The sequence below is a fragment of the Oryzias latipes genome, chromosome 20 (genome assembly GCF_053564925.1).
Source record: "Oryzias latipes strain Hd-rR chromosome 20, Olatipes_Hd-rR_3.1".
In the NCBI taxonomy this organism is placed as follows: Eukaryota; Metazoa; Chordata; class Actinopteri; order Beloniformes; family Adrianichthyidae; genus Oryzias; species Oryzias latipes.
In genome coordinates, this window is record NC_136256.1 from 11,251,681 (window position 1) to 11,273,975 (window position 22,295).

Consider the following 22,295-nt stretch of genomic DNA (forward strand, 5'->3'; position numbering starts at 1 on the left):
CAAAGAAGTTAAACTGTACGTTTTTGCTGTTACACATTCAAATAACTGGTAAATGTATCATGTCATTATTGTTTTATGTCTCTCCTTGTGGTTTTTGCCTGAAGGTACAGAGGAAACATGTATCAGCAGATACACGTGGCTCCAGATGGATCTCATTGGTTTATCAGACATCCAGCCAGTTCTTGGCCTCATCCACAACGAGAGAGAAGCTTGTCCAGCCAGAAGCAGCTTTGCCCCATCTACTCCAACCAAGAGCATTCAACTGGAAGTGTTCAGTATATTCCATTTGATGATCCCCGTATTCGTCACATATCTTCAGCCCTGGGTGGGAATTCCTTGACAGATGCTGATAAGATCCGCCACATTCGTAAAGAGCTTCCCAGTGTCACTGTGTCGGAGTCTGCTACCAATGACAGTGCCTTTTTGCCCCCGCCACTGGGGCCTTTCATCACTGCCAAACCGGCAGCTGAAGCTAACCAGATATCTCCTAGCGACTTTGACAATGACAATAAGAGGTGGCGAAGCGATTTGCACAAACAGACTGTTGATAACTTCCCAGCACCAGACCAAAACTTAAACAACAGACATCTCAGAAACCAACTTCCAACTCCATCCACTTCGTCAGCCTTCCAGGTCCCATTGCCAAGAACTTCCCCTCGCCAGGGATCTAGATCAGACCAGATCTTTGCAGAAACTATTACACAGGTGAAAAAAATTGCCCCAGATTCAGGACCAGAGAACTACAGGAACACAAAAAGAAGAGTGAGTGAGACCATATTCTGTCTGGTATCTGTTCCTCTTCACACACCAACCAACATCAGCAAAGACCTAGTAGCTGATCAGAACAACAATGAGGCAATACCAAACTTAACCATGACCAAAACCGACACTTTTGCTGTAGGCCTCAAAGAGAGTCTAAATATTCGCAGCAAGTCTGTGAACGAAATGCCTATTAAATCCTGCTATTCTCATTTTCACACCAGCAACACATCCTCAATGAGGAACTACAAGAGAGCTCCTTTAAGAAAAGAGATCATCGATGCATGGGCACTCCAAGCAAATGAAGATTTATGCTATGCTAGGTCCTGGCCTGGAAACCAGTACCGTAATCAGGAAACTCAGACGGGTTCACCTTTGACGGTGGTAAAAAGCCCAGAACCTCAGAGCCCTCCATGTGGAGAGGAGCCTGCTCTGTCTGCCTCAAATGCAACTACTGACCTTGATGTCAGGTCTGACAGCAGCGCCTCCTACGGCTATCCCATGGCAGGCCAAAAACACCTTAATCCGTCCAGCAACAGCGCCTTCTCCCGTCTCAGCCCAGCACAAATGCCAACGCAACAGGACTCACCGCAGCAACCATCATCTCCTTCCAAAGCAAGTGTTCAGTCAGACCAGCAGCCATCCTCCCCTCAGAAGATCGGTTCTCCAGACAGCGCAGAGCATGTGGTATTTGGTCAGTTTCTCTTGAAGCCAGTAAACCGACGACCCTGTGATGCCATTGGTGAATTAGAGACTATAAATAAAGAAATGGAAGAAACAATCAGCAAGAGACCAATCATTGGTCTGACTACTGGAGATCTAGATGGGTTTCATAAAAAGCTGGCTTGTTTAAAGTCAGAAGCCCATTTCACTTGCCCAGAACCAGGCCGGGAAGCAATCAGTCTTCCTCCACTGCACAAAGACAAGCCTAATAGTATAAAAAAGAGATCAAAGTCATTTGCCTCGACTGCTGATCTTGAATCCATGGACACGAATAATGCTTTCTCCAGGGCACAAGCAAACCACATATACCCAACAAATAAGCTTTCCACATTGGTCATCCAAGAACCCAGAGAGGATTCTCTCCTCTCTCCTGTTTCCTCAAACAATGAATTGAATCAGCATTGTCGGCAAGACATCCCAGTTCCTCAAGAATCCCTTCTGAGGAACGTGGGGCTAACCGTCTACACAGAAAGCCCTAGTCGGCCAATGCAGCGCTCACGTTCAGCCCCATTTCCACTTGATCATGAGGCCCCAACTCCATCAATGTCAATCTCCTTGGACACCAGGTCAGGACTTGTTAAAACCAGTTGTAGTTTGGATTTCACCTCAAATGAAAAGCCTAGGGATTGGTTAAACAGTGAGAAAACAGCTACTTCAGACAAGAAAGTAGTTTGTCTCAATGGAAGCATCTCTAGGTCTGGGAATGAAAGTTGCCAACCACTTCTGACAGAAAGTCTCCCACAAAGGAAGACAAAAGAAGTTTCTTTTGCCTTTGAGAATGAGGTTGACAAAAAATATGCCCTCCCTGAACCCCTCACCTATAAGAATGACTCAACTATAACAGATAAGCATTTAGAGAGCTTACTGATTCAGGAGAAAGCCAAAACGTTACCTGTGGAGGACCTAAGCAAGCTGTATGAGATCAAATGTGCAGAAGGCATCCCTGAAAATGAGTCTATAGAGGAGAGGGCGGCACGGATCTTGGGTATTTCTGTTCCTGTTGGGGCTTTAGGTGTGGGGGACAAACATATTGACGATAACCAGGTTGATTTAGACACCAGTCCTAGAGAGAAACGGCCAAGTCCAAATGAAGAAACAAAGAATGCGAAGGAGTGTGAGGAAGTCAAAGAGGAGCTCTTGTTAATCAAAGCTCCAACTACTGTTCAGGTCAAGGTGACAGGGTCAGGTGACGATCAAAAAGAACACAAAGATGATAAAGAGAAGCACAACAGCGAACATAGAGATCATCAGGGCATAGAGATTCGGGCAGGAACAGAAAATCCTGAAATCCCACCTCTGCCTGTGACCGCTGAGGAAAAGCCAGCAGTCAGTGCATCGCACGGGGATAAGAAAGGGAAAAGTGGAGCAAGCAAAGTCATCGAATCCATCCAAGATAAGCTGAACAGTTCGTATGGTACACTTCTGGCTCTGTCGAGCACAGAAAGAAGGGCACGTTTTAAGGAGCTGGACTCTGTGTCTCGAATAAGACGCCTCAGTCTTAAAGGCCCAGACTCTGTAATAGAAGTTATTTCTAAAGATACAAATGTCAGTATTGAAGAATGTGAAGCTAGCAAAGAAATTAAACTAAATGTTGAGCAACAGCCAGCAAAGCAGGTGAAGGAGGAGAAACAAGAGCAGGAACTTCAGGATGAAAATGAGAATGGACAAGTCTGTTTGGGAAATCCTGAACGAAAAAAAGAAGAAAATATCAGGGAGACTACAGAGAAGAGACAAAGTGAGGAGGAGATGGCCTTTCAAATTGCACTTAAAGCAAACAGGGAGCAAAGTAATAATTCACATTATGAATTAAAAATGGAGGAAGCAGAGTTGGAGTTAAAAATTGTGGAAAGAGATACAGAAAAGCCTTCGGAGGTCACGAAGGAGGAAAGGAACACCACGGGGGCCAGCAGAGCCGAGAACGCTCACAGCGCAGAAGCAAGACCGGTGCCCAAACCAAAGCGGCGCACCAAGCTTCAGAAACCGCCCCTGCTTCCCAAACCTCGCAGTGTCCCCAAGAGAGAAATAACGCTGCCAGTGAGCCTCAGCTCTGGGACCTGTGGTCACTCAAATGCAGAGGAAGAGGAGGAGGAGGAGAAGCTCTCTGTCTCAGGTGGGTGCAAGGCAGCAAGAATATTAGCTGTTTCAAATGTTTATGAACCCTTCAGTGAGAAACATTATGTGGTAAAAGTGACAAATAATGGTTGTAGCTTCACTTAGACTTGTCTTTATTAAGTATTGTATGTTGCGGGCAGTGATGTATTGCTTATTGCTCTTGCCTCACACAGTGAGAAGGCCTTGGTTTGAATCTTGCTGGGACCTTTCTTTGTGGAGTTTGCATGTTCTAGTCTAGTTCATGAGGGGATTTTCTCTGGCCACACTGGTTTCCTCCCACAGTCCAAACACATGCTTCATAGCTTAATGGTTATTTCTATATTTCCTATAGGTATGAATGTGATTACGTGCTCTGCAACAGACTAGCAGCCTGTTCAAGGTGTACCCCACCTTTACCTAACAATAGCTGGGTTGGCTCAAGCAACCCAGAGACCCTGAAAGGGATATAGCGGGTTAAGAAAGTGGATGGACGTTTGTTAAGTATAAATGTGGGTGCTGCCAAAAAAAATAATCAAAATGTGATCCATAGAATTAAAATATTGTTTTTTAGGGAAGCCTTCGGAGCATTTTCACACTTTTGGTCCCTGGTGAACCAGTTTTGTTTGGATAGTTTGCTGTATTAAAAAAAAAAAATTAAAGGACCAACCCAGGCATACTCAAAACAAACCTTTACCACCTTAAAATAAGGTTCTTGGTTTGCTTCTAAACCAACTTGGAAAGGTTGTCTCACTAGTAAACATGGTGCAGTGAAGAGGTCTAGTGGGTCGACTTAAAAGCTTGTTTTATATCTACCAAAAACAACTGGTGTGGCTATTTTATGCCTCCAGGGGATTTGTTTGTTCCTGGAATCCATTTTTTAGGAATTTTTTACTTACCAAGGAGGGTCTCAGGGCAGGGATGCCCAGTTTAGCTTAGTCTGTTTACCTTAGTTTAGTTTTGCAGTTACATATTGAATTTAATGACTAATTTCATGTTCTTGTACAATTACCGTCATATGAAGCCCATTGAGATGACTATTGTTGTTATTTTGGGCTGTATAAATAAAATTGAATTGAATTGAATGTAATTCTGATTTGATTTTTAATTATCATAAAGTATTTCTTCCTTTATTCAGTCATTTAAATTAAATTAGAGTCCATTCACAGTCGGGAGATATTAGGTTGCCAGCTTGCTATATCAAATAACAAAGGAACTGAAGCGTGTACCGAAGATTGTGAGTGTGTTTTAAAGAGGCTCAGAATGAATCTGCTTGAAATCAAGAAAAACAACAAAGGCGTGCAATGCAGTTCAAAACTACAGCAACAGGACATCTATAGAGATCCCATATGCAATCAACAGTCTGATCAGGGGTTCTTAAGAAACTGCAGGATGGATTTTTAAATAACTTAATGTCATTTATTGACATTCACTGTTTTTTCAGTCACTCTGAAAAAATCAGCATCTGAGCTGACAGAAATATAGGAAGGCAGCTCCACACAAAGGCAGTTCAGAATGCCTTATTGTGTCTGCAATGGGAAAAAAGTTAGTTTTTGTTTCTAAAAACAAGAAAACAGACAAGATTTATTCAAAACGAGCAGAAACTTGAACTTTATTTTGAGCCCCATTTAACTATTTATTTCATATTTGATGCATGCATTTCTGAGACCCTATCTCATTATTATGATCCAAACTTCCCTTAAAAACCCATTGGATATAGCTGTCAATATTTTTTTGTGAGAAAAAGGTTAAACAAATCATGAATCACTGATACTATCTACAGTATATCTCATAAAAAGTGATACTGTAAAATTTTTGTAGATTTCATAAATGGTTTAGAAAAACATTGTAATTCTAAAAATATGTCAATTTTCTGTCAATTCTTTGATGTAGTGGACTTAATAGGGTTAATCCTGATAAACGTCTTTCAAAGAAGTGCTCTTTAAGAAAATGGACTCACGCCTTGTTTTCTCCATCCTTCTCTTCAGACTCGTATGACCCCAGTCGAGTGGAGAGGGTGTAACTCCTGACAGCTGCCTTCACCACTGTGGAAATCTGTCTTTTGTCAAGTTACCAACTTTTTTTTCCTCTGTTTTAATCCACCAAGAAGACCTTCATCTCACCTCGTGACGCTGTCGGAACCCCTCTGGATCCACCTATGAACTTCCCACAGAAGTGACTGTGCTGGTGCTGCAGGAGCTTCTTCCTGTTTCTGAACCAGTTTTTTTTCTCCATAAGCATTTTGGACTTCCTCCTTTTTCAGGCATTACTTTTGGGAAATGAGAAATCGAAAAAGGCATGTCATTTTTCCACCTGCACATGGGCTCCTCGCCAAGCGTCTGTGTGGAATCATGAATGTAAAAGTGCTTCTGCTCCACCAACAAACAAGAAAAATGTACCAGAAGAAACCACAAGAGAGATGTATTGCATTACAATCAGTATTAACCAAATGTAAATACGAGAAACTAATGACATTTTGTTAAATCTATAAAAATAGTATCAAACTGAAATGTATATTTTCTTATATTTGTTTAAAACCTTTGGTTTTCAGAAGTGTAACATTTGGGTGTGTGATCAATAATGAAACCCCGCCCCCTGCTCTTTATTCTTCTACTCGTGTGATAGAGAATGTACTCAGAGAGTTTAGATTGCAAAGAAAACACTGTGGTCTTTGAATAGTTTCACTCCAGAGCAATATAGCCGTCCCAGACGAGCGTCTGCGACCCGCTTTCAGTGGAGCTAACCATTCATTTGAGATGTTTTGGTGCACGTGTCGTATTTTTGTACTGCTGAGATTACTGGCTCTGTGTCGTTTGCAAAACACCTGATTGTGGTTGTGTCCGAATTCCTTCACTACTCAATACTTAGTGCACTACATAGGATATTCGCCATTGTGTAGGGCAGTCTGAATCTACAATTCCAAAATCCAGTGTCCTTGAATCTTCCCAGAAGTCCCTGCGAAAAACCAGTGTGCATCGATGCACAAAAGGAATATTGACCACAACGCATTGCTTTTGAACAATTTTTGTGAAAATAATGTTTTTTTTTATAAACCATTCATAAATAGTTTTCGTAGAATGTTTATCAGGCTTTTATTTTGTGAAATCGGTGACGTTAAAAAATAATAGTGAGCATCGTGTCTACATTGCTTTTTAAAATCCAGGGCACTAGATAATCCCAAACTATATAGTTTTTAGTAGCAAAGGATAGGGAGGGAATTCGGACATAGCCTACAAGTTCAAAATCAAGTAAAAGTTCCCCGAAGTCTCTGCGAAAAACTGGTGACCACTGATGGTCACTAGATTGGCAAATATAGGCCACAATGCAACCGATTAAACTATTTTTCATCTAAAAAAGTTTTTATCTTCAGCACAGTAAATTCATAGTCTTTGTACTTCAGGAAATCAGCAACGTCATGTTTGCCGTTTAAAAAAAGAAGTAGTGATTAGGGTGTCTGAATCCAGGGCACTAGATAATCCCGCACTATATAGTTTTCTTCGTAGGTAGGGAGTCGGGAGAGTATTCGGACATGGCCTACGTCTTCACGTTGGGATGAGATCCTCCTTAAGGAAATGTTCACAGTGAATCCCCACGCTGTCTGACCTTTTCCATCCTTCGCTTCGTGTCTCACATGCGCTTCTGGTAGGAAGCGGCGTAGATGTAGCTGTCCCGAGCTGTCCGCTGTCGTAGGGTCTCCGTTGCAACTGGACTTCCATTTCACTGAAATGAAAATCATGTTTGTGTAGGCAATAATATTAACATGAATAAGCTTAAGATCCTTAGTAATGTCGCTGTACAGAACTTTGTCTGAGCACGTTCGATAGAGGTGACGAACGGGGTAGCAATAGAGATGAAATTGACCAACGAACCAAAACAAACTTTTATTCTATGCATTGGACATCAACTTTCACTGGGTGTTAACAGAAAATTAAAAACCATGTCAGTGTCTGTCAAGTGTGTGGTGAAGCTGCAGAGTTTAGTGTGCGTCCTGTCTCCAGCCCCGTACCTCTGTGCTCCAGGTAATGTGTTATCTGGTCATTCTTGTTGGTCTTTTTTGTAGATCTATTGGTGCACATCTTGCTTTGATATTTTCTATTTTCATACAGAGGTATGTACAGGTTTTTTTCTAAACGCTGCATCTTTTTTTTTTTTTTTAATGTTTTGTCTTCTCGCCTTTTCTGTGCATGTAATGCGTAAGAAGTCACGGAAAAAGTGTATTTGCATATACTTGCATTTGGTACTATATATGTATAGTCTATCCAATAAACAACAGTTATATTTCATACAATGTATATTTTATTTTCAGAAGTTAAGCTGCATATTTAAAAATAAATAAAAAGGAGTAAGTATATTTTTTAGAAATATTGTGAAAAAGGGAGGTGTTTTTTGAAGGCGCAGTGTTTGTCTTTATTTGCTGTGATCATTCTAAAAGATCCCAAATAGAGACAAGGATGTGCTGTTGTTCAGTGCTGCAGACAGTTCATAAATAAAATCCTTTGCATGAAGCTGCCTCTGATGTTCTGTGCATTAACATTGTAAGTTATGCAGGAAAGCCCGCTGCACGTCTGAGAGCTCTTTCTCCATTATTCATCCGGTCACTGTACGCTGCACTTAAGGGGCTTCGAAAGCAGCTAGAGCGACACAAACTCATAGAAGGAAGTTGACTAAGGGAAGCTAGCCAAGTTAGTTTCAGAATTATTATTTTTTGTAATTGAATATCGATATGTAACCCCTAGAATTTGAAGAATATATAACCCATAGAAGTGGTTCAGAATAATTATCAGCAGATCATGGATGCCATACATGTAAGAGGCCCCACTTCAGTTTAGAGGAGCAGACACATTGAAGGGCAGGGTGCAGGCCCCCTACGGTGTGGGGGGAGACTGTTTGCAGGTTGTGTTGTGGATTCTTTCTGTGTATGGAAGCGATTCTGTAGCATAATTAAAAATAAAAGTCAAAACCAGAAATACTTTTTCATTTTCGAAATGAAGCTGCATTTTTTGACTCAAAATTAACATGAAAAAGCAATCCACCAAAATGCTTTTTCATTTTCTACTTCTGTCACTTAATTAAAATGATAAAGAAAATGGTATTTGACATTTCATTTTCAAAAAGTTCTCTTGTAAATGTGTAGATTCACTTAAAAATGTCTAATTTGACCATTTAAATGGATGAACAGAAATGCTATTTCATTTTCAAAATGTAACTGCATCAAATGACTCAAAATTAAAATGAAAAATCAATACTTCAAAATGCGTTTTCATTTCTACTTATTCTATGTCATAATTAAAACAAAAATGCAAAGAGGGAATGCATTTTCATTTTAACATCCACCCTGCGAACATTGTCGCATAATTCAATGTGACTTAGCATTTCCAGCGGGGAGGTGGGGCGATGACGTCAGTGCTTTCCGTGTGTCCGGCTGCTAACAGACACATGCTAGGAACTCGGAACTCCGATGGACAGAAAATGAACCTTTTGCATCTCTATAAGAATAAATGAACTTGACAGGGCAGAGGCCTACGGAGCCCGTGACCTGACATGGGTAAGAAAATAATTACATCCTTACCACAAATTAGGATTTTGTTACCCCGAAAAAGTATTTCGTTCCCACGAAATAGTAATTTGTTACGACGGAATGATTAAATTGTTCCCTCAAAATATAAACTCGTTTGAACAAATAAGTATTTAAAACTAGAAGGAGCTGCATTTCCAGAAGAAAATGCAGGGTTGAATGCTGTCTTGCTGAATGAAAGCTGAATTTGCTGAAGAAATGGCTGAACTGTTGAAAAATTGTAGAACACAAAATGGCTGCCAAACCGTCACCATCCCATAATGATTTCAAAACTTATTTTGTAGTTCAAAGCCTTGTGATCATTTTAACGTTTGAATGGTGTCTCTAGCTAAAAGTATGTTGAAGTTTTATTGGTTTAAAGAAGCAAAGTTTTCAAGGATTCCCCATGTATTTCAATGGAGGCATAAATCCTGAAAAATCCGGGAATTTCTAGAAAAGTTCAAGGACCAAAAGTCATAGCAGGAACAAGCTAAAAGAGCTAAAAGTTTTAATAGTAGAATGGTTGAAATAGGTGAAAATTGTAGGAGTTAAGCGCAAGGATTCCCCATGTATTTTAATGGAGCCAAAAATACTGGAAATCCTGAAATATCTCAAAAAGTTCAAGGACCAAAAGTCATAGCAGGAATAAGCTGAAAGAGCTGAACGTTTTAATAGTTGAATAGTTAAATTTTTTTTTTTTTTTTTTTTTTTAACTTGTCCTGTCCAACAGCTGGGCAGACAGACGAGAGCTGAGGGCCTCTTGTGTTGGACATATTTTGCTTTAACAAGAGGGGTTATTAATCTTCTGACAAACCAAAGGTATGTCTGAATAAACCCCTTTTGTAATTGAGGCCAAACTTTATTAATTTCAATCATGTCTGAAAATCTTTGGTGTTGGACCGGACGGAAAAGGAAAGAGGGGAAGAAGAGAGAGGGACGCTAGAGAGAGGGGGGGGTAGGGGGTGATAATAGGAGGGGAAGGGGGATAAGACCATGAAGCAGCATACAGCAACAAGTTTACTGGTTGTTAATCATTATGGTAAGGTTCAAATGCAGTACAAAAAGGGCGGGGCCTGTCCACACACACACTCAAATGTTATAAACACACCTGCTAGCTGCAAAAATGTCCACCTGTCGACATGTACACAAAACAGATAGTGTTCACACGCATACTTATGCCTGATAACCAACTAGTGTGAAATATTTCAGTCATTCAGTCATGCAAGCTATTAGTGCAAAGGTGAGCTAACACCAGTGCTCAGGTGAGGTTTTATGTTCTTCTAAAATGGATGGTGGAACGTGAAAAGAAGGAGGGAGAGTGCCCAGCCATCCCCACCCCAAGACCCCCACCGCAGCAGCAGCGGCAGCCGGAATCCCCCCAACGCCACACGGGAACCGGCAGGGAACAACCGCCGCCCGGGCGACCAAGCCCGCCACCCAGGCCAGGGCCAGCAGGGCCGCCGCAAGGCCCCCAGAGCCAGAGGCCAGGGAAGCACGGAGGGAAAGAGAGCGCCGCCCCAGCCCAACCAGGAGAGCAGCCCCCCCGCCGCGCCGGGAGAACCCAACGCAGAGCCCCACCGGAGAAGGACGCCCACAGCCCCAAACGAGCACCCCACCACCACCCAGGAGTTCCGGGCATCCCCCCGCCCCAACCCCAGGTACGAGCCAGGACCCCCCAAGGGAGACCCGCTCCGCACTCCAGGCAACCATCCGCCCGGCCCACGGTTGGTCCAGGGAGGAGCGAGGCAGGGGGCCCGCCGCCCCCGCCTCGCGGGAACCCCGGGGAAAAAAAAGAGGGCCCACAAGGGGTGTTATAAATATGGCCCGACCAGGCTCGGCCACAGTTGGAAATTTGGCGGGGCCCAGCACTCAGGAGCAAGGACCAGAACCCACCCCCCAGGGACCAGACACCCCCGGCTCAGATGTAATGTGAACTCCCCCACCGCGCGGAGAGAGCACCGCCGGGCCCAGGAAGCCGGCACCCCGGGGACACGGCCGCCGTTGCAAAGGGGGGCCCGCACCCCCCACCAGGGAAGAGGCAGGGGACAGACGGACCCAGGTCCCACCTTCCTTGCAAATTGTGTGTGCGTGTATGTGTGTTTGAGATGGTGTGTGTGTGCATGTGTGTGTGTTTATGTTGGGATGTATATATTGAGGGGGGAGGGGTGTGTGTACTAAGGGGGGTGCAGTTAAAATTGGCGGGTAGGGCACTAAGGGGACATCTCCTGATTACTCACAGTGACGTCCCCTCACCCTCCCCACCAAGGGGCCCTAAATGTCTAAGGTGCGGTTAAAATTGGCGGGTAGGGTGCTAGGAGGACATCCGCTGCTTGCTGGCAGTGATGTCCAAGCACCCCCCCTACCAAGGGCCCTACATGTCTAAGGTGCAAATAAAACCGAAAGAGGGGGGGCCCACTCCATACGGCAACCATAGGAGGGGGGCCACTGCCTAGTAAACCCCCCCCCAAGGCTCATCGCAGGCTAAGCCCCCCACCCCCTCACCCTATTATGAAGTTATATGAGGAAGGGGGTAAGTTGGGGACAGCTGATAAACTGTCCCCCGGTGGTCAAACAGCTGTCCCCCGCCCCTCCCCCAGCAAGGGGGCCAGGCCCACCCAGCCCAGGGGCCCCACCCCTGGAGGCGCCGACACCCCAGGCCCAGCACCACCCCCCCCACACAGAGAGAGAGGAGCCAGAAAGCGCCGGCCCCCCCCGGAGCAAGCCCAGGCCCCCACCCCCAAACGCCGGCCCTAGAAGAGCTCTGGTCAGGCCTCGACGGGACCGAGGCAGCCAACCGGCCGAGGAAACCGCCGATGGCCTCAGCGGAGACCCCGACCCGTCAACCCCCCCTGCCCCGTACCAATAGTGGACCCCCCCCCCCCCCCTCCCCCAGAATGCCCCCCCACAGGTCAGGGCCGACAAGACCCCCCACCCCACCCCCCCCCAGACCCCGCAGCCGAAGCGGAGGACACCCAGAGCGACCGGGGGCCCCAAGAGGGTTGTCCCGTCCCGCCCCAGAGCCAGGGAAGGGCCGATCCCAGCCCCAGGCGTAGATGGGAAGCCCATCCAGTGCTGAATAGTTAAAAATTTGAATGGTTAAAAAAGCTGAAAAATTGTAGGAGTTAAGCAGCGAAAAATGGCGGAAGATACTATACCAAAGAAAGAGAAACAGGAAAACAAAGGGTTGAATGCTTCAACCAATAAAGAAAATACTCAAAGCTGACTTTTTTCCCCCGCATGAACCATACTTACTTGTCGGGTAGTCTTTTTTCTGGCTAGCCCTGATTTTGTAGAAAATGAAGCGATTCTTTTCATTTACTTTGTTAGATTTGCCAAGTTTCACTTTGCAAAATGTGTAATTACACTGTTTCCATTAAATCATTTATAAACACAAATCAACTCACACAATAAGTTATTCAAAAACACAAATGTGAGCAATACTTGGATTTACAGCAGATACTTTTCCATTTCTGTCTGTGTGTATCTCATTACAATGCATGGAAGACACGCAGGATGTTTAGAGATCAGATTTATTGCTTTTAAAAAGCTCTACAGAAGCATTGGTAATCACGTCTCCATGTCTGGGTTCATTCACAGTCAATAGTGAGCCTCACTCCCGCTGCAGTTAAGCCGCTCTCCACCGCTACTTCCTTTTCTCTCTGTTTCAGAGGGTAAAAATAAAAACAACAATCAAACTGGGGGATCTCTTTATTATTGTCTGATTGAAAAAAGGAAAAATATCATAAGGAGGCCCGAGCTTGCTGCCTGCTCATCCCGCAGCAGCGTTCTGTCTGCCAGTCAGTGAGCTGCCCGGGTGCCGGCATGACAAGCTCCACCGCTGGAGATCGCTATGCCGCTCCGGGTGACAGCGGCTGTCTGTCTACGTCCAGCCGGTCACCTGGTTGGCACCTGGCGTAGCAATCAACTCGCTATATTCAATGGAAACATCAATACGGGGCGAGGGAACGAATTCCTTTTTTTTTTTTTTAACCCATGTTAGGTCACGGGCTCCGTAGAAGCCAGATGTCATATATTTAATTATTTTGGACTGTATCCAATCAGAAAATGTTGCTATAAAAAGGAGAAGCATACCTGCATTCTTGAAGAATACTCTAAAAGATGATCTGAGCCTGGGTAGAGTTCTCAACATCATAATGGTATTCTGTAGGAAAGCAAACTGTAATGTCGCGTTTTAAAAACTAAATTGCTGGTTGTAGCATTTTAACTGAAAAAAAGATTTTTATGGGATTATGATGAAGTTAAAAAATATTAATTTGAAACATCAGGGTGAACAGAAGTGGTTTTGTTTTTCACACGACTGTCGAAAACCCCTTCTACGTTTTTTTGCCCTTTTTTAAATCTTTTTTTATGGGCAAAGGGCTATTTGTACTCTTTATAAAAAAAAATAAAACTGGAAAAAGCACGAAATTACATTTTTTAGGTATTTTTTGGACAATCTAAAGATTGTCCAGTTCTTAAATGCATCTGTTGCCCCGAGCACACCGGTATATGATGTCTGTGTTGCATCAGCCAACAATAAACATCTACTTGGCCATTTACTCATTCAATCATTCTCTAAACCTGTTTTGTCCCTGTTGGGGTCAAAGGGCTGCTGGAGCCTATCCTGGTCACTCGTGGGGAAAGGCAGGGGACATCCTGGACAGGTCGCCAGTCTGTCGCAGGGCCACACAAATCACACACCCATGCACACTTGCATTCACACCTAGGGGCAATTTAGAGTAACCAATTAACGTGTTTTGAAGGCAACGAAAAACAATTTCAGTGTGAATCTTGTGAAAAAGTATGTGATTATTAACATCTTTGGTGATAATTAAATAAGATACATTTTATACAGAAAAGCTCGGCTTGGGAATTTTGCTTTAATTTCTAAAATGTACGTTGTTTTTTTCTTATTTGTTTATTCTTTTTACACTTTGATTTGTTGGTGTGATTTGCACTTCAGGGCCACTGTGCTGCTCTTCCCACAACTCACCTTTCAATCTTGCTGACAATCTTTTGTCGCACATTTCACCTGAAACCGTCCTCCACCCGTTTCAACCTGGTTGCACCTCCTCAACTCCTCTGTAATGTTGATCCTCCACCTTCTTCACCTCTTCTCCCTGTAACCTCATCACTCCACTTGAGTTTTTCTTATTTTCACACTTTGTCTCCACTCTTCTCCTTTCCAGAGGAAACGTCCACCTCTCTAGATGTTCCTCCACCTGCTCTCACTACAGATGTCATCTACAAACGTCATTACGTCCACAGTGATTCCTGTTTGACCTCATCTGTCAGTCTGTCCATTGAACAAACAGAAGTTCAACATGTATATTGGATTAAAAAAACGAATCAGTTAAAGAGTCATCACTAAATTGTCATCAAAGCTGCATTTTTTTTGTCTGGTTCATGTCTACTTACGTGGATGTGAATAATAAAGTACTCATGGAGACAGACGACAGCATTTCTCCTCGTTTTGGCTGCATCCCAGCAGGAACATCACAAATCTGAATCACAGCTTTGAACTTACTCTGGCATGTGTAGGTGGAGCTTTGATTTGAACTGTGTATTGACATCAAAGACTTGCTGCCTACACATTTCTTACAAAGTCCTTAAAGTGGAAGTACTGTACCAGATTATATGGGCTGCCTTCACTCCATTGTTATGCAGGGCTTTGTGCAATGATTGATTTGCTCGGGTGCATTTTGTTGATGCTGAAAACATAAAGAACACTTTTAGGAAACATCCAAACAGTCAAATTTGTGTGTATTTGTGTCTTGTTTTCCTTCTATGTAACTAAAAGAAAACAGTTTCTTTTATGTGAACAAACTCTGATCTTGATTAAGACTGTCATTTCAAAAGTTCAATGCAGGACTTGGGTCATTACTCTTTTGTTTTCATCGTATTTATTTAACTTTCAGCTGAAACTATGCTGTACAAAGTAAATTGATGTTAGTGTATTTTCAGATCTGCATAAATTTGTGCACTGACTCTCATCACGTTGACAGTGCTTCAGTGTTTGATTTGAGGCAATGAAATGACGTTTGCGCATCCAAGTTGTGGGTCCATTTACGGAGAAACGTCTCCCTCTGCTGGAAAAGGTCGGTAATGCATAATTTCTTTACATAAAGATCCATCGGAGGTAAGAGAGCTAAATGTCCGCAGAGTCCAGCAGAAATCGGTTTTAAAAATGTCTTCTGTACAACAGCAACACAAATATTTCGAGTTTTATATATGACCTTTTGTAGTATTTTGTTTTGTGACTTGATTTGTTATTTTGCAGATGGACATCTTTTTTTTTATTTTTACTATACTATCTTGCTAGTCGATACTTAGAAAGCATCATTGAGATTATCTTTTAGTAAAAAATGCAGTCTAGCGGTGCAGAGTTGTAATAAATTATTTATTTCTGAAAGGTTGGACAAATTTACAATACAAAAGCATTATGCGTTGGCCGGGAATCGAACCCGGGTCAACTGCTTGGAAGGCAGCTATGCTAACCACTATACCACCAACGCTCCACAGTGATCATTGTCCACCAGACATACTAAACTTTCTTCATACGTTCAAGGAGTGTTTTTGGCCTCGTGGCATTCGTGGCTAACCTTTTATGCCAAGTTATTTGACTTCAAGCACATGAGATTTTGGAAATATGAACTACATGGAAGTTAAGACATTTCGCCCCAAGGACACCAGTGAAGATCACAAATCATTGAAGAAAAAAAGTTCCTCACACTGTCTAGTGGGTCTAGTCGACACAATTCCCAACATTAAAGTGCCTAAGATAGCATAAGGGTTACAACGGGAAGAACCAAAACCTGTGAAGTGGACCCTGATGGCACGATGAGGGCTGTAGAGCTCAATGAAACAGGCCAGCCCAGCTTGTGGGGTGCGAGTGCCTGTAGCTGTGGCTTCAATTTGAGTTTCGCCTCCCCAGCATTGTTGGGAGAGCGCACAAAAATGTGCGGCTCAGCTGAAGTTCCCATCTGTAGATGTGGTCCTTTCTGTAGTGGATCTGGAAATGTTTCTGTTGCTGCCATGGAAGCAGCAGGTTGTGGGATGCCCTGGTTTAAAATGATTTGTTCTTGTGCCTGGCACCGCCTGCTGTACCTGTGAAGACATGCAAAACAAAAAGGTTCAACAATAGAATCAAAATAGGGTAACAGCCCCAGCTGCCTCTGTGTTCATAAGATGCAAGACTAATGAAAATGCTTTGCCTTCCTATTGTTTGATCCTATTTTTTTACTAAACTGTTTTGATTTTCCTCTACGCATTCTAGAGGATACAGCTTCTTATCTTTTCTGTTTGATGCTATGGAAAATGTATTCATAAAGACTGAAAATGTCATTTAATAAGATGATTCTAAATATAATCAGCATTTACTTCTGGGAGCTGGATGGTGGTCTCCCTCATTATTCTTGCATTTGAGACGATGCAAATCGTTTCAAATGGTGGCGTAGATCCGCACCACCAAAGTGAACCGAGAATTGCATTGGACGGCGTTTGGGTACAAGGCACAGAGTCTCACAAATATGGCCTCCACCACTCGGTCGCAGTCTGGCCACTGTGCAGGACTGGGAGCCCCGATATAACACCTGAATGAAAAAAGAGGGGGAAAAACAAGGACACAAAAATCAAGGATATATGATTAAAAGCATTATTTTAAAGCCAAACATTCGGTTCTGTGTCATTTCTTTTGGTGGCTCAGCTCTTGTGTGTTTTTTGCCTACTCACCTTTTTGTGCTTTCAACACCGGGGGCTCCAACTTTTTTGGTGGCCCTAAATCTACCCTGCTTCAGGTGGGCTTTGTGACATTGGAAGTAAACCGTTTTTTGTTCATCATAATCCCCAAATGATTGCCACAGGGAAAGTATCTGGTTTGACTCTTTTTTAGTGACCACAACATTATTGTGCCGGAAGCCAACCAAGAAATTAGCCAGCTCCTGCACGGCCTCATAACCCTCCACGTTGTCAGGGCCGACAGAACTCTGGAAAATAAGAACAACTGTCTTAATGAATCAAATTGAAAGAAAAATGACATTTATGCTTTAGAAAAGAACTAATCTTATGTCACAGGAAGAGTCCAACTGTTGACAGGTTGCTGGCAGATCTTTTTTGGAGGCTGTACAAGAAGAAAAGCAAATCTCTTATTAAACAGTATCATGATACATCCTTATAATTAAAGCACTCCTGGACCTTTGTCACGTTTGCAAAACAAAATAAATACATAAAAAACATTCATACTACTTTATTTTGCTTTGTTTTTTTTTCAATGGAAAAGTTTAACTAAACTAAACTAATGTTATTTTCCAAAGTAAAATAAAAGGACCAAATATATATTTTCTTGATCAAATACTGCCAATCAAAAACTAAACAAAAATGTTATCAATAATGGACAGATTTGAGCTCTAATAAAATTTTAAAAAAGATCCATGTTTTTTAAAATCAACTCCTACCTAACACACATATGACTATTAGGACAAGAAATTCAAAAAGTATCTGTCACAAAACATTTCTTTTTGCAAGTAGATGAAGGTTTTCTTCATGCAGGTCTGAAGGAAGTCGCTCCCTCATGGAACAAGCTTCAACTGGTCATTCGTGGAATTGTAATTTAAACTTTTACTTGTAAAAAAAGAAGGTGGTGTTTGATCCGAAACTTATTGATGTTTTTTAAACCCTTGTGCTATCTTGTTGGGGTGCAGATGACCCCACCCTCACATTGAGCTGTTATTCCTACGGTGACAAATGTGGATAAAGGTGGAGAGGATTTCATGTAATCCATGGATACCAGTGAAGATCACAAATTATTGCAGAAAAAAGGTTCAGCGCACGTGCCTCCAATGTTAACGTGCCTCCAAGGCATGTTAGCGTTGGTAGTGGGGTCATCTTGACCCCCGCAAGATAGCACAAGGGCTATAACAGCTTTGGGGAGTGCTGTACTAGGTTTGTTCCAGCTTTTTCCAGCAGATGGTGATCTTGGTTTAAAAATTCAGCCTCAGCAGTGAGCTTCAACTCCGAACACTTACAATGGAGAGGCTCATGTGTTTGTACTTTTGTTCCTGCCTGCAGTGTGGACCTGCAGCTCACACAGTCGCACACGGTCGGCTGACATTGTGTTGGGAGTGTGCGTGCCACCCAAGCTGAACCACGTCTAAACATGTAGAGATAAATTGACTTTTAACTGTTTTTGGGAGAACTCACCGACACTGAACTTATTTTTGATTAAAATAAAGAACAGATTCTTTAAACATAAACAGTTGAGGCAAACAAAGGAATAAACATAAAAATTTCAGCCTAAAAAGAAAATTTGACGAAGACTCTGGTCTTAACTAATGACATATATACATGGATTTTTACCAGGACTTTTAAGGCAGTGTTAAAAAAGCTGTTAGTGCTCTCAGTTGCAGACCCTCATAAATTCACCAACATTTTGACAGCTGTTGAAACAACAAACCAATTGGGAGAGAGGAACAGCTGCACTTATGTTCACTTTGAAAGCACAGGTTTCACTTTCCTCATTGTTTTTTAAACTAGTTTGGTGTACTTAGAGCTTGAGGTGTCATATCCCTGTCAACTTCCAAGAAACCATGCTATCTTTATATCAGTTCATCTCAGCATTTATCTATCTTCACCTTTGATCTAATTGTCCTATGCGTTTTATGTTGAATGCTCTTTCTGAAACTACCATCTGCATTTACCGGGCTAGGGACAGGCACAAGCAGGACAATGGTTTTTGCCCTGTATTTATCTTTTTTCTTTCTTTTTTTGCCTGTCTTTTTTGTCTTTTATTTTATTATGGCCTTTTTTTTGTTTTCCGTAAGTTTTTTAAATTTTTTTATTTCTTTTTGGTTTTTGTGTTGTTGTGTTTTTTAATTTCTTTAGATTTTTTCTGATCATCACTTTTGGGGTGGCAGGAGCGGTATTTAGCGAGGGCAAAGCCTGCATCTGGCCTCTTTCTCTGAGGCTTCAACAATGAGTCGATGACTCTGCCGTGTTTTAATTCTCATGTCAGGATCTTTCAGGGAAGTGAAATGAAAACAGAGTCAACTAAAAAACAGAGATGTTAAGCTCTGACCGCAGAAATGCTGCTTGTTTTCACATGAAGCAATCCTGGCACTGCTGTGGTCGGACTTGGGGGGAAAAGAAGAGCCTAAAACCGGACTTGCACGCCTTCCCACATTGGGAAAGTCAGTGAAATGGCGCATAAACAATCCAATGAAAGAAAACAAACTTTATTTCATTTAATTTGTCACACAGAGCTGATTTGAAACCTCCACAAAGACCCAGCTTTCCAGCCAATCTAAAGTCCTGTTTGCTGTCACTGGCAGTATTTGAGTTGCATTCTTTTATCATGGAGCCGGTCCACAACATTAAAGTAGATGCTGCAGTGACAAACCAATAAGTCTCTTTAAAGCCAACAAACAGAAAAAAAGTAAGCAGTCCGGGATTTAGACTGGCCTCTCAAATATTAGCACCATTCCACAAAGAGTTCAGAAAATGACTGCGGGTGGTCCTGGATGGTCTTTCCTACAGAAATTCCACCAAATCCTTGGTGACATTTTGTCAAATCTGAGTTGACCCAGTTGATTTACTGTAAACTGCTCCCTCTGCTCCACGCAAAGACTTCCAGGAGCTGTTTTATTGGTGCTTTAGGTCTGACTGGAGCTACGGTTATTGAAATCACAGAACCTTTTCGTCAAACCTCCACATATTCCATCTGCGTCGCATTACCCATCAGCTGGCGCTCTTTGATGTCAGGGCTCCTACTGTTTGAGCTTTTCTGCTTTTTAATAGTGTGGGAAACATTACCGCCCCCCCCCCCCCCAACCCTTACTGACCCAGATGAAAGCCCCTAAAGCGATGGATATCAGCTGTCAAAAGTGTTAAAACACACAGCACCACGCACGCCGCTGGCTACTGTGGAGTGCTTCAGCTCCAACTCGACGATCAAAATGAGTCAATATTAGAGGGTCTCCGAACATCCTGGCTGCAGAAAGAGATACATGATGGTGGCACAGGAGATGAAAAAGTACATTCAGCGCACAGTTGTTGTTTCGTTTGGGGTTTATAACCCCTGACATCATTCGAGGATACCCTGGTTTATCCTGGAATACTGGCAAAAATATTTCTTTTCTTCTTCTTTTCTTCGTTTTATTATTATCATTGTTATTATTATTAAAACAGCAGTTATTCTAGCTGATATGCGAGTAAAATAATAAATTTGTTATTTTTGCAATGCTAAAAGAAGCTTGTATTGATGATTTCTGAATCGCTGTCAAATATAATACTAATATTGAATCAAAAATTCAGGGAGGGACAAAGCTTTTTGTGGAAATGGGGGTTAAAGTCCCACTCCAATCATGTTTGATCTGTTTTAAAAGTGTTCCCTGTCGTCTTTTAATAATGATTACGCCATTTTTAGCCAAAATCAAAAAACCTGTGTCATAGCTTCTGCAGAGAAGCAGGAGTTCATTAAAAAATCACCTCTGTGTTGTGGCAGGACTGTTGGTGTGGAGTAACCCCATCCCCACTTCCCATCACCCATCTGTTTACAGCTCCCTCAGAACCCCAAGCTAAGATTAGCAGTGGAACAAAAATGGTGAGCAATATCAAAGCTATCCAGTCGCACAGTTTTGATCCAGATTTCAGCTAAGACGAGGAAAACAAATATGTCCATAGTTCTCCAGACATGGAGATGAGATTACAGATGCTTTTATTGCATTTAAGATACAACAACAATAAATCCCGGTACAAACTAAGTTGACTGCTGCTCGATTTCGTTCTTTTGCTGTTTTTTTTTTGTATTTGCCGGCCGGCTCTAACTGAAAGAAGATACCCTTAACTCTGAAAGTGACACAAAACTTTACCTTGCTAAACAATGTTGTAATTTTTATTGTAGTAATAAAATTAAAAAAAGCTTTTGGACTGTCTCATGCATTTGTAATGTCCACATAAAAAAAACAGTAATAAATACATTCGAAAAAATCATATATGATTAGTGTTATATTATGTCACTTCTGGGATTCAAGACGTTCCCTTTCCGTTAGAAGCCGTGTCTCCGCTTTCATTGATGTGTTTCTGGATTTAGTCATTTGTATTGGGATTGCTTTTTGTGATCCGGTATTTAGTAATTTGCACAAGGATTTGCGTTTCTCTTTCAGGACTCTGTTATTTGTCCCATGGTTTGCTGTTTTGTTTCAGTATTTGTTCATTTTTTATCGAGATTGTTTTTAGTGCTTGAGGATTTGTTAGTCTGTAACAGGATTTGTTGCTGTGTCTTAAATGTAAACCCGTCTTGCACCGTGCAGTCACCGTATTTTGTAGAGATTTTCAAAATAAATAAATCAGACCTATAAACATCCTCCGTGTCTTTCATATGTTGTAATGAGAAATTCACAGACAGGAATTTTTAAGGCATCTGCTGTAAATCAAAGTATTGTTCACATCCGTCACCATATTTTTGAATGACTTATCACGTCAGTTGGTTTGTGTTTATTCCCATAAATGACCTCATGGAAACAGTATAATTACACATTTTGCAAAAGTGAAACTTGGCAAAAAAAGTGCCAAAATCAGGGCTAGCCAGAAAAGAGACTACCCCACAAATAACTACTTCCAGTTCATGCCAAGAAAAGTCAGCTTTTAAGATTTTAAATACTTCTTCGTTCAAACTAATTGTTATTTTGAGGTAACGATTTAATTATTCCGTGGGAACCAATTATTATTTTATGATAACAAAATCCCAGTTGGTGGAAACGATTTTATTATTTTCTTACCCATGTCAGGTCACAGGCTCCATTACAAACAACAGCCAGGATGAAGATGATGAAGGTATTTGGTCTGCGTGGTCTCATGTACCATTATGGTGTTTTATTCTGAAAATGCTCCAAAAAACAGAAACAGAAATATTGTTACTGCAGGAACACCTGTAAACATTCTTTGTAACCCTTGTGCTGTCCTAGGCACGTTAACATTCGGAGTTGGGTCATCTAGACCCACTAGTCAGTGCTCTGAACCTTTTTTCTTCAATGATTTGTGATCTTCACTGGTGTCCATTGATTACATGAAATCTTTCCACCTTTATCCACCTTTGTCATGGTAGGGAGAACACGTCAAAGTAAGGGGGGGGGGGGGTCATCAAAGATAGCACAAGGGCTAAATAATTTCTGATTTT

The 22,295-nt window shown here is 42.1% G+C and overlaps 1 protein-coding gene, 1 long non-coding RNA gene and 1 other non-coding gene across 5 annotated transcripts in view; 1 reads left to right on the plus strand and 2 right to left on the minus strand.

The window, feature by feature from the left end:
- Positions 1–8,075, plus strand: part of jcada (junctional cadherin 5 associated a) — a 25,422-nt gene extending 17,347 nt beyond the window's left edge. For 2 of the 3 annotated variants that reach the window (XM_004080907.5, XM_078938664.1), the window contains exons 4-5: positions 105–3,592; positions 5,559–8,075. In XM_004080907.5, the coding sequence (XP_004080955.1) occupies positions 105–3,592; positions 5,559–5,593 (3,523 nt within the window). In that variant the 3' untranslated portion in view covers positions 5,594–8,075. The remainder of the gene's footprint in view (positions 1–104; positions 3,593–5,558) is intronic. The other variant, XM_078938665.1, reaches the window with a different exon arrangement.
- A 7,435-nt stretch (positions 8,076–15,510) lies between these two features.
- On the minus strand, positions 15,511–17,239 carry LOC144988347 (uncharacterized). Its single transcript, XR_013652218.1, has 3 exons — positions 16,856–17,239; positions 16,505–16,716; positions 15,511–16,231 (listed from the first exon to the last, which is right to left on the minus strand). It is a non-coding gene; the product is annotated as an uncharacterized LOC144988347 (long non-coding RNA).
- trnag-ucc (transfer RNA glycine (anticodon UCC)) lies at positions 15,568–15,639 on the minus strand. Its single transcript has one exon. It is a non-coding gene; the product is annotated as a tRNA-Gly (tRNA).
- Positions 17,240–22,295: the final 5,056 nt, after the last annotated feature.